This window comes from Neomonachus schauinslandi, chromosome 6 (assembly GCF_002201575.2).
Source record: "Neomonachus schauinslandi chromosome 6, ASM220157v2, whole genome shotgun sequence".
NCBI classification, from domain to species: domain Eukaryota; kingdom Metazoa; phylum Chordata; class Mammalia; order Carnivora; family Phocidae; genus Neomonachus; species Neomonachus schauinslandi.
The window spans coordinates 127355168-127367882 of NC_058408.1; the positions used below are offsets into that span (position 1 = coordinate 127355168).

General features: G+C 38.1%; 1 protein-coding gene across 1 annotated transcript in view; it reads left to right on the forward strand.

The window, feature by feature from the left end:
* The window catches only part of BTRC (beta-transducin repeat containing E3 ubiquitin protein ligase), a 167112-nt gene that overhangs the window by 45387 nt on the left and 109010 nt on the right, over window positions 1-12715 (forward strand). Inside the window, 1 exon segment of the mRNA XM_021699723.1 lies at window positions 12269-12376. Within this exon segment, the coding sequence (XP_021555398.1) occupies window positions 12269-12376 (108 nt within the window).

A 12715-nucleotide genomic window follows, 5' to 3' on the forward strand; every position in this document is an offset into this window, starting at 1 on the left:
CAGGTGATTCTGACCAGCAGCAAGGTTTTGAGCACATCCCTCTGCGGTAGAAAGGCTTCCTTCTCGGGATCCCCAGAGACGCGCTGTCTCCTGGTACCTTCAGGACCCTGTGTGATCTTGGCCAGGGGTGGGGAGATTCTTTTTTTTTAAATTTTATTATGTTATGTTAGTCACCATACAGTACATCATTAGTTTTTGATGTAGTGATCCACAATTCATTGTTTTCGTATAACACCCAATGCTCCACGTAGTATGTGCCCTCCTTAATACCCATCTCCAGGCTAACCCATCCTCCCACCCCCCCCTTCCCTCTAACACCCTCAGTTTGTTTCTCAGAGTCCAGAGTCTCTCATGGTTCGTCTCTCCTTCCGATTCCCACCCCCCTTCATTTTTCCCTTCCTTCTCCTAATGTCCTCCATGCTATTCCTTATGTTCCACAAATAAGTGAAACCATATGATAATTGACTTTCTCTGCTTTACTTATTTCACTTAGCATAATCTCCTCCAGTTCCATCCACATATTTAATATTTCTGGCACTTTTCATATATATATATATATTTTTTTTAAAGATTTTATTTATTTATTTATCAGAGAGAGAGCACAAGCAGGGGGAGCGGGGGAGCCGCAGGCAGAGGGAGAAGCAGGTTCCTCACTGAGCAAGGAGCCCGATGCGGGATTCGTTCCCAGGACCCTGGAATCGTGACCTGAGCCGAAGCCAGATGCTTAACCGACTGAGCCACCCAGGCAGCCTGGCACTTTTCATATATTTAAAAAAATTTTTTTTAAGATTTTATTTAAATACTTGTTAGAGAGGGCATGCTCATACACATAAGTGGAAGGTGTGGGGAAGAGGGAGAGGGAGAAACAGACTTCTTGCTGAGCAGGGAGCCAGATGTGGGACTTGATCCCAGGACCCTGAAATCATGACCTGAATTGAAGGCAGACACTTAACTGAGCCATCCAGTCGCCCCCAATTTAATTGAAGTGTAATTAACATACAGTGTTATATTAGCTTCAGGTGTACAGTATAATGATTCTAAATTCTATACATTTCTCCACACTCAACAAGATGAGTGTACTCTTAATTCCCTTTATCTGTTTCACCCATTCTCCTACCCATCTCCCCTCTGGCAGCCACCAGTTCGTTCCCTGTATTTAAGAGTCAGTCTGCTTTTTTGTTTGTCTCCTTTTTTTTTGTTTATTCATTTATTTTGTTTCTTTAATTCCACATATGAGTGATATCTTATGGTATTTGTCTTTCTTTGACTTGTTTCCTTCAACATCATACTGTCTAGGTCCATCCATGTTGTTACAAATGGCAAGATTTCATTCTTTTTTATGGCTGTGTAATATTCCATGGTATGTATATACTGCATCTTTTTTATCCATTCATCTGTCAGTGGACACTTGGGTTGCTTCTGTATCTTGGCTATTGTATATAATGCTGCAGTAAACATAGGGGTGTATATATCTTTTTGGATTAGTGGTTTTGTTTTTTGGGGGCAAACACCCAGTAGTGGAATTACTGGATCATATGGTAATTCTATTTTAAATTTTTTGAGGAACATCCATACTGTTTTCCACAGTGGCTGCACCAATTTGCATTCCCACCAACAGTGCCTGAGGGTTCCTTTTCCTCCACATCCTCACCAATAGATTGTATCTAGTATCCTTTTCCAAATATATTTTATGCTTCCTTCCTCCCCCAACTCCCCCATTTTTTTTTTTAAGATTTTATTTATTTGAGAGAGAGAGGGCAAGCTCATGAGCAGGGGGAGGGGCAGAGGGGGAGAAAGAAGCACACTCCCCAATAGCAGGGAGTCCAGTGTAGGGCTCGATCCCAGGATCCCAGGATCATGACCCAACCTGAAGGCAGACACTTAACCAACTGAGCCACCCAGGTACCCCTGCCCCAATTTTCTTTATGGGACATCAATTATACATATGTTGGATTGCTTGATTATTTCCCACAGGTCATTGAGATGTTCAGTTTTTTGTTTTTTTCTTTAGTGCTTTCTTTGGCATATTGCTGTTTCTTCAAGTTCACTAATCTTTTCTTCTACAACTGTTAATCTCATGTCATGAAATTACCATTTTAGACATTGTACCTTTTTTTCCCTGGAAGTTATATTTCATTCATTTCTTCTTTTTAAAGATCTTATTTATTTGAGAAAGAGATGATCCCTTTTCTTTGAATTCTTGGTAATTTGTATTGAATGCTAAACATTTAAAGAAATAAAAATGATGGTGACTGTAAATGATAGCTTCCTTAAGAAGGTTTACTATCCTTTTCATGGACATATCCCTTTGGTTTGATTGAGGCTGCTTTATTTCTGGTGCCTTTTCATGGTGTCAACTGAAAGCCTGACTTTTTTTTTTTTTTTTTTAACCAGGGCATCTTGTCCTTGATGGGCTCTGTATGCCAGTTTTTGGCAACTTAGCACCATGAGATTGCTGAAGTATGCTTTAAATCTGGTTTTTCAAATCTGACTCTTTGCATGCAAAACATAGGCCCAAATGTCAGCAAATGCCCAGGGGGAAATTGTATATAGAATGTCAGGTTCACCATAGTACATTTCCGTTCTGCCTAAAATTTTGGCTCCTAAAGTCTTGGCTGCATTACTTGTTCTCTGATGCCTTCAAATAGCTTTTTGTATTTTATTCAGCTTTTATAGTTGTTTTTTTTCTGCATAAAATTTAGTCTGATAAAATTAATACACCATAGCTGAAGCAAAATCCCAGTATTATTTTCATTAATTAAAATTTCATATTATTTTAAAAACATTTTCAAGCTCACAGAAAAGTTGCAAGTAAAATGCAAATAACATTTTGCCATAAATCATTTGAGAGTAAGGTACAGACATGATTTTTCATCACTCCTGAATTCTTTGATGTGTATTTTCTACAAACAAGGGCATTCTCCTACATAACCTGTTAATAAGCATCAAAATAAGGAAATTAATATTGTTACATGACTGTCAACTAATCTATAGACCCTATCCAGGTTTTTCTAGCAATCTCAATGTCCTTTATAATAAAGCAAAAGGATCTAGTTCAGAATCATATGTAGCATTTAGTTGTCATATCTCTTTAGTCTCTTTCAGTCTGGGATAGTTCTTCAGTCCTTTGACTTTGATGACATTGACATTTTTGAGGTTTATAGGCCAATTATTTTGTAGATTGCTTTTCAGTTTGGATTTTTCTGACGTTTTCTTATGATTAGATACAGGTTATCTATCTTTGGCAGAATATCATAGAGGTGATGTTGTGTTGTTCTTACTGTATTCTATCAGATGACATATGATTTTAATTTATTTCATTATTGGTGATATTAATGCTGACCACTTGCTTAAGATGTCAGCCAGGTTTTTCCGCTGCAAAGTTACTGTTTTCTCATTTGTAATAAGTATTTATGTGGGGAGGTATTTTGAGACTATTCAAGTATCATGTTCCTCATCAAACTTTTAGTTTATTCTATTACTAGTAGAGTCATGGGTTTCTGTTTTACTCATTGGCTTATTTTATTAGTTATCTTTTGCTGCATACCAAATACCACAGATTTAGTGGCTAATAATAACATGCAACACACATTTATTATCTTGCAGTTTCTTTGGGTCAGGAGTCTGGGCATGGCTGACCTGGGTCCTCTCCTGCAACATCTCTTGTAAGGCTGTAGTCAAGGTGTTGGCCAGCACTGAGGTCTCATTTGAAGACTTGATTGAGGAAAAATCCACTTCCAAGCTTACATGTTTTTTTGGCAGAATTTCTTTCTTCAAGGGTCACTGGACTGAGAGCCTCAATTCCTAGCTGGCTGTAGGCTGGAGACCACCCTCAGTTCCTTGCCACATGGACTACTTGCTTCATTAAAATATCCATGCCGAGAAGGCAATAGTGTCGGTTACCAAGATGGAAGTTACAATGTAACTTAGAAGGTATTAGGCTGTCCCACACTCAAGGGGATGGGATTATACAAGGATTATGAATGCCAGGAAGTGGGGATCATTGGGGGCCATGTTAAAGTTTGCCTACCACAGTTATAATCCATTATTGTCATTATTTATTTTGATGTTCAATTTGTCCCAAATTTAGCCTGTGAGCGCCTTTCATGCTGGCCCGTGTGTCATCTTGCCACGTCTCCATCACCCTTTGAGTACCACAAGAACATGTTCTATGCTCATCTTAAACTTTTCCTTGCCCAAGTCCTGGAATCAGCCATTGTTCTAAGCAGTTTAGAGAGTGATATTTAGGATCATTAAATGTATTCATTGCTGTTAGCTTGTTACTTGTTAGTGGGTCTTCTCAGTTGATAGAGCTGGGGGTCTGTTTTTGTATACACGTATCCCCTGTTTTATACCACTTTGCTTTTACAAAAGACCTGCTTTAGTACCTGTTTTCACTATCCAGAAGAAATCTGAAGGGGATTTTCACTTTCATGAAAAAAGGAGAAAAGTGAAAAGAGCATTCAGTGTTTGTTATGCGTAGAGGCAGCATACACCCTGAGCAGTGAGAGTGGCACCGCCAAGCTCCTCTGAGAACCACACTCACATCCCAGCATCAAGGCTCCATAGTTTGAACTGTGTCTGTGAACATCTGTGCTTTATCTCCCTTTATTTGGTGTGTCCATTAGCAAGATGTGTCCTAAGGTATCAGAAAGTCGTTAAGAGAGGTTATTTTTTGGGTCTGGGAACACTAAAAAATGTTTCCATACAAATTAATGGCAGTTCCTTCCTTGCTTTATGCCATTTTGGATTTTGAAAGTTTTCATAGGAACACTGTATTTTTCTCTCTTTTTTTAAAGATTCATTTATCTATTTCAGGGAGAGAGCATGTGCACATGCTCGTGCTAGTGGGGGAGTGGCAGCAGGAGAGAATCTTCAAGCAGACTCCCTGCTGAGTGGGGAGCTTGACATGGGGTTCCCCATGACCCATGAGATCACGACCTGAGCTGAAACCAAGAGTCGGATGCTTAACCTACTGAGCCACCCAGGCGCCCCAGGAACACTCTACTTTTGGATGGCAAGGGAAACCTGTATTTGGGTACACATATACATATATCATTTACCTAGAAATTTCTCTATGTATTGTAAGCTTTGAGCTCACAATAATTTCTTCAATTCTAGTTCAGTAGCATAGGATTCATTCTATTTTTCTTCCTTACTGTATTTGTAACTCTTTTTTGATTAGGAGAAATCTTGCTCTTACTATCCTCAGTATTTGATCTATCTTCTTATTTGATCCATCCTCCTATATAGCTCCTCTCCTATTGCTGTTAGAGGGCTCTTTATTCCCTGCCCCATACTCTATGTGGATGCTTTCCTTACCCCTTTGGTTTCCCACTATTTGCATTGGGCTCTTCTCCCACTGGGTCTGAAACACTGTATTGGGTCATTGCCCCTCCACCCTGCTTATCCCACTGGGTCTGAAACTCAGTGCTGGGCCAGTATCCATCCCTTCACTCTCAGTGAATGTCTTCTGCTCAGTTTGGGAACCCTAGCTGCCCTGCCCCCCTGCACTGCCCTGCCCCATCACATTCCTCATCATACTGCTCACTGCCATTCGGGTCCCCCATGTGGAAGCCTTCCTCATTCCACTAGGGCTGTAGTACCCCATGTCAGGCCACCCTCTTGTGCAGATTTTTTTCCCTCACCCAGCTTGGGCTCTGAAGCTCTATGCCAGGCCTCTTCCACCTCAGGGACACCTTTCTCATACCCTTTGGACTCCAAAAGCATGTATTGGGCCACTGCAACCACATCTACCACTCAGCTTGATGCCTGGTTAGCCTGTACTCACTATTAAGTGTCGAATTGAATTCTTCAAGTAGGAAAGGAGACAAGGGAAGAGGAATCAAATTTTATTTAAAAAAAAAAAACTCACTAGTTTTGTTTTTTTTTTTAAAGATTTTATTTATTTATTTGACAGAGAGAGAGAGACAGCGAGAGAGGGAACACAAGCGGGGGAGCGGGAGAGGGAGAAGCAGGCCTCCTGCTGAGCAGGGAGCCCGATGTGGGGCTCGATCCCAGGACCCTGGGATCATGACCTGAGCCGAAGGCAGATGCTTAACTGACTGAGCCACCCAGGTGCCCCTCACTAGTATTTTTACAGCAAATGCTTTTAACCTAGCACATCACAACTTACACAGAAATCAGTGATTCCCATATCTATATAATTCTTACAGATTTATAGCCAAGCTTTCATTCCAAATTTTTACTCATATGCCAGAGGTATATTATGTCATATTAAGGATTTCTGAGCTTATCTAGCTCACTTTCCTTCCGCTGTGTCTATCAGTGTTACCGCCATCCTTCTAGTCATTCAAGTTGGAAAACTCATAGTTATTTCTGACTCATCCTCCTTCTTTCCTTATAGTTAGTTAAGTCCTATTAAGTCCTTTTTAAGTGCCATTTTTATGGGGCACTGTCCTAGGTACCCAGAATATCTAGTTTTGAATCCCATCTTTACTGCTTGCTAGGGTGCCTATCAACTTTTGTTAATTTATTTAACCTCTTTGGATCTTATTTACCATGCTAGATTGTTTTGCAGTGAGTAAGATAATTATGAAAAGAGCTTTATCTAATACTGTTCCAGTAAGACCTTCCAGTCTGGTAAGATTGATCTTAGTAAAGTAACCATTATTATCTTATCAGTATTCTTACCTATTCCATAAGTAAAAATTGCTTCCTTCTTTTTGGTATGTAGCTATAAGTGATCTCTCATCATTAAGCTCACATTTATTGAGTATCTACTATGACCAGATACTGGAGATAATAAAAAGATAAGATATGACTCATACCTCTGAGGAATACAGTCTGGTAGAAGAGACAAATATGTAATTAATTTACATATAGTAACAAGTGCTACAATAAAATTGAAGCCTGTGTCTGAACTTTTCTAAATTTTAATTAAACTTATATAGCAGCTACTGTCAAATACAATTTAGTATGTTATTGTATTTTCCTTGCAGTTACTGTTTGTGTTGGTTAATTAATCTCCCTAAGAAAGAGTACTTGAGAGCAGGTCTTTGTAGTGGTGAGTCTTTGGGTTTAGGGGAAACAAACACATTGGGGTCTTCTGTTATGGCCATATAGTCACTGTAACTCTTCTGAACTTGAGTTTACTGTTAAAGTGAAAATATTAATAACTCTTTGACAGGGTTTGTAATCATTAAATGAATAATGTATTTAGAGGGTCTAGCACAGTTTATGCCTGATAAATTTTGGTTCTCCTCTCTTTGTACTCCATGTGTATCCATTCTGGTAAAGAATAAGTATTTGATTGACGGATGACTTTATTGATTCTATGGTCTGCAGTTCATAATGGCTTCCAGAGCATTTTCAAATACAAGTGACATTCATGGAAGCCTTAGTAATGACATCACTTTACTTTTTTTTTTTTCCTTTGCATTCTTATTTTAATTTTACCACAACCTTGTGCAGTAAGGCTAGGCAGACATGACTATCCTGACAGGTGAGAGTTTCATTTTTGAAGTCGTTGAACTAAATTGGGATTCTTAAGAGGCAATCATTGAATTTGTATAGGTAGAGTCTGAATGTATTACATGGCCTGTGGAATACTGTAGTTCTCTTGGACTGACTTTTTAGTTGATATAGTAGTAAAAAGGGAATTCTTCTATTCCATGGCTTAAGGATACACAAACTCTCAATGCAGCAATCTTTTTATTGTTGATTATTATAGCTTCTATTACTCCTAGAAGTTGACCAACAGGGACCTGAGCTTAGGAGATTTTGTCATTCAGCTTTCATGTAATAAATGCTGAGGCCAGCCCTTTGCCTGCAGGGCCCTCTATCAGTGAAGAGGAACTGTGACTTTTCTCCCGGCAGCCAAGTAGGGGGAGGAGTCGAGGTTTTCACTGTTCTCTGTGAAAATGAATTTGTGCTGTTGAACCTGAAGGGCACTAGATAGTATATTCTTCTTGAAGCACTGGAGAGACCCTTTGTTGCAACATTTCAATCTCTTTCTGATTCTTCCCCGTAGTAGAAAGCATGTTCAAGCATTTTTTTAAAAATGTTGTGTGTGCTTCTCAAAAGCTAGTAAACTTATTCAATTGGATAACAAACTTCAGTTGTAATAAATTATTATAGTCTTCAGCTTTCTTTGATTTTGCAAAGTAGAGTTAGTTGGAGTGAGGTCAAGTGGGAATGAGCTGACAAGACAGATATGTGCTGTGTAGACAGGATGAAGGCACATGTGTGATCCAAACTTTGTTGTAGCTTTTGAGATAGTGCAGGAGAAACATTTAAGGAATAGGTTATTCACAGTCCTTTAACAGTTAATAGAAGTTAAGTATTTAAATGTGAGAATACATTTGCTAGATTGCAGTTTAGTTTAGAACCTGCTTTTTTTTAATTAAACATTTTTTTTAAAGATTTTATTTATTTATTTATTTGAGAGAGAGAGAAACAGCATGAGAGGGGATAGGGTCAGAGGGAGAAGCAGGCTCTCTGCCGAGCTGGGAGCCCGATGTGGGACTCGATCCCAGGACTCCAGGATCATGACCTGAGCCGAAGGCAGTCGCCCAACCAACTGAGCCACCCAGGCGCCCTTATTAAACATTTTTTAAGTGTAGAGAAAAAACCTTAGAAATTTAAATATTTTGCAGCCTAAACTTTAAGTAGAAAACGATTTGTGCTTTTCAGGTTTTTAAAGGTAAGTTTTAAAGGGGATTACATCTTAAACATGGGAGGACAGAAAAAGTCTTAGATCTTTGTCAGCAATTGATGAGTCAGGATGGCCCTGAAATATATAGAATATATAAGAATAGTAACCAAAATGACACTCCTTTCCACCCTGTTACTTCTTGCCCAAATTTCTTTTGATTTTCCCCTTCCTTTAGAAAATGCTCCTAAATGTATAGAAGGGAAGGAGGTAGAGTAGAAGTTACAGCCTATTCCATTAATTTTGTGATTATATTTTTTTCTCAGTGTTTTTAAGTGGCATTTACCAGTATGGATAAGATTAATTGTTACAATACAAACTAATTTGAAAATTGGTTTTTAAATTGAGCTATAATATATAAAATCTTATGATAATGTGCAGATCTGACTATATGCAAGTGCAGTTTTCATACCCACACCAATTGTCTTGTAATAATCGAAAATGCATCCTCTGTGTGGTGTTTGCAAGTTAATGCTATTTTAGAAATCATACCAATATATCCAGTGGCTTTCCTGGGTGTTTGTGGCTCATTATTGATTATAATTTTATTTTGAAATTTTAGTTTAAGGGGATAGGGTAAGTCCTTTCAAATTCCTAGGAGTTTGGTGGAGGAAAGGAATAAATGAGTAAGGAAGAGATTAAAATGACTAATAGTAAAGAAAGTCATAATAATTAATCAAGGACATACTGCAACAATAACACAGGATCTAATATAGAATGAAGGAGATGAAACATTTCAAAGAGGAATGCCTTAAAAACTTACCAAGGAGTGTTCACAAATATGCATATTTAATATAAAGAAAGAGATCCTGTAGGTGGCTTCAGTATGGCTAAAAGTGCATGAGCCATCTACCTCTTCTGAAGGGAAGGGGAGAAGTGAAGCTGTCTTCCAGTGCCTGCTGCTTTTTCTTTCTACCATTCCCTTTTTCCTCTTCTTTTTTTTTCATTCTCTCTTTTTATTTATTTTCACTTTTTCTCAATCTACTACTTTTCTGAAATTCAGTCCCACCTTCAGAATGAGACTTTCTTATGCTTGGCATCCACAGAACTTTAACCAACTGCTTAATAATATGCAGTGTCTCTCATTAACCATGAGAGAAACTCACTAACAAAAAGTTGTTGTGTTTTTTTACATTAACGATTTTAAACATAGAAGAATTTAAGTTTGAGAGAATGTCACTAGAATGGATTTTTATCTCTCGTTCATTGTTCTGTCCCTCATGCCTAGAACAGTACAAGGAAAATGTATATATACATATAAATAAATAAATACTTGTTGGATGAATGACTAAAAACATTAGACTTAGACATTTTTAACATAATTTACTTATAAAAATTATTTTAGTGAAGAACTTGATGCTTCCAGTGTAGAGCAGTAATAGGAGAACAGTGATTCTTAAGGAAAAACTTTTTTGTCCTGCTCTCCCTTTTTCTTCTTGTTGCCTTCTGACAACATGAGAATCTCTCTTCCTGAGAACTACTGGATAAGACTGAAATTAGTATAAAAAGTTCTAAGGAAAGTTGGAGTAAATGAGAGATGTACATTGGCAGGGTGAAAGGGAGAAGGAAATTACAAGTTCACAGGATGGGACTAAGATGGGTATTTGAACAAAACATCAAGTTAGTTATTAGCTAGAGAGCCAGGGCCAATTGGAAGGACAGAGAAGGTGAGTTAATGTAGGCGGTTGGGAAAGATCAGATCAATAGAGTGCTTGGATTTCATACGATAGATAAAGGGAGCCATTATGAATTATTGGTGAGAGTGACGTGATAGTAAGGTGAACACAGTTATTCTATTTAGCGGCTGTTCGTAAAATGAATTGTAGCTTGAGGTGAAGAAATATTGGAAACAGTGAACAAAGTTAGGAGATTGTTTTAATAGTTCAAAGCAGTGTAGCTGTTGTGGTTGCTGTGTTATCCAGTGATGTCTTTAGCAAATACCCTTCTTTGAAGTCTGATGTCTCCACATGACCTAGGGATGGATGGAGGCAGGAAGAAGAGTTCTGTACTTAAGAAGCAATAGGCCAGCATTCCAGTTCCTACTTCTCTACATTCTGAATTCACGATCATGAATAAAAACTTTGATTTTTCTTGGGCATTAGTCACCTTAACTATAAAATGAGAAAATAATGACCTCAAAGCAGGATCTAGACAAAATCTTTATTTTTTTGGAGTCCTTTGTAGCACACTATTCTTTTTTTTTTTTTTTTAAGATTTTATTTATTTATCTGAGAGAATGGGAAACAGCATGAGAGGGGAAGGGTCAGAGGGGGAAGCAGACCCCCTGCCGAGCAGGGAGCCCGATGTGGGACTCGATCCCGGGACTCCAGAATCATGACTTGAGCCGAAGGCAGTTGCTTAACCAACTGAGCCACCCAGGCACCCGTAGCACACTATTCTTACATCAGTTATACAGAGTGTGACCAATGGATACCATATTTTGTTTCCTAATACTAATTTCTATAACTAGAATATTTTAAGAATAAAAAGTCCCATGATGATATTCAATACTTTAAGACTTAAAATTTCCAGTTTAATACTATGTGTATTCACTGCTATATTTTAAAATATGTATTGCTGTTTTTATATGTGCTATGATCAGGTATTTAGTTTTTTTTGTACTGTTAGATTGTTGATGGACCAAACCTCAGCCTGGGATACATTTAGAGAAACTTGAAGAATGTAAAAATTCTTCTAAAAGATACAGTGTTTTATAAGACTATGGAAGCAATAACACTAATACTATTTAATTAGTATTACTAGAAATCATCATTTCTACCCTTTTTGCTACTGAATACATTATATGTATTTTTATACTCACACTTACCTTTTTATTTAGAAGATTTTAATACCAGCAACTTTTTTGGGTTCTTTTTCTCTTTCTCTTTTTCTGTCCTTGTCTCTCTTTCTTTCATTGTTGTTGTTTTCCCTTCTGTTTGGGTTGTCCTCCCCCCACCCCACCCCCCAATCCATCTGGAAAGATGGAAGAGGCAGCTGCTATGGTAACTATGCATTTTGGTTAATGAATAGCAGACTGACAAGATACATAAAACATACGCAAACCGTGCAGAGTTGGCTGCTGTCAAAGCTGTGGGGGTATAATACTTTCTCTTTTCCTTCTCCCCACCTTCTAAAAAAAAAAAAACGACTTTCCTGTTGTATTTTTTTTTCTAATTTACCATTCCTAATAAGGAAATTACCATGAAGTGTTCTTTTTCTGTTTAGTCTTTACAGTATTTCACCCTGTGGTGAATTTATGGGAGATGAGGTGCACAGAGGAAAAGAATTGATTAGTTGGATTAAGAAGTAGATTTCCTTTAGACGCATACATAAAAGAACAGAGACAAAAATTTTTTACTATTTATTTTTTTTACCTATAACCTCCTTTCTTTCCGCTTGCCTTTTGGCCACTAGTGCCCCTTTCAAGGTTCTCTCCGGGGTTAGAAATAGTAAGTAGTATGTTTCTTGAATATGTTTCTGTCATAAAGGCCAGCTGCAACTGGAATATTGCATTCAGTCAAGCCTTGAAAATTCCTGTAATCTGTGCCATCCTGTCTCATACTGTCCCATCTCATAGTTGTCCTCTCTCTGCAGTGCTCTATGCCCAGGTCTCTGTGGCTGGGCTGCTCCAGCCTGGCGGACAGCATGCCTTCGCTGCGATGCCTGTATAACCCAGGGACTGGCGCACTCACAGCTTTCCAGGTACTTTCTCTGTCTCTGTGGGTTATTTGCGGGCATTAGTGTGTGTGTCTGATTTCATTCGTGTGTCCTCCTTCTTTCCTATGCTCTACTTATGTTCACTTTCTCTCCTTCATATTGCCTGTATTTCACATCACTCAGTACTCCTTTAACGATTCATTTTTAATGTAGACCCAGACTGATCCACTCTTAAGACATTTTTATTACTGTGATTGGTTTCCCAGAATTGATACAGCACAAGTTGACTGTTGGTTTTCATATCTAGTACAAGTATGATAGTGAATTTTAAAGTAATTTCAACCAATAGCATTTATTATGTAATGTTTGCTCTGAACTTACATA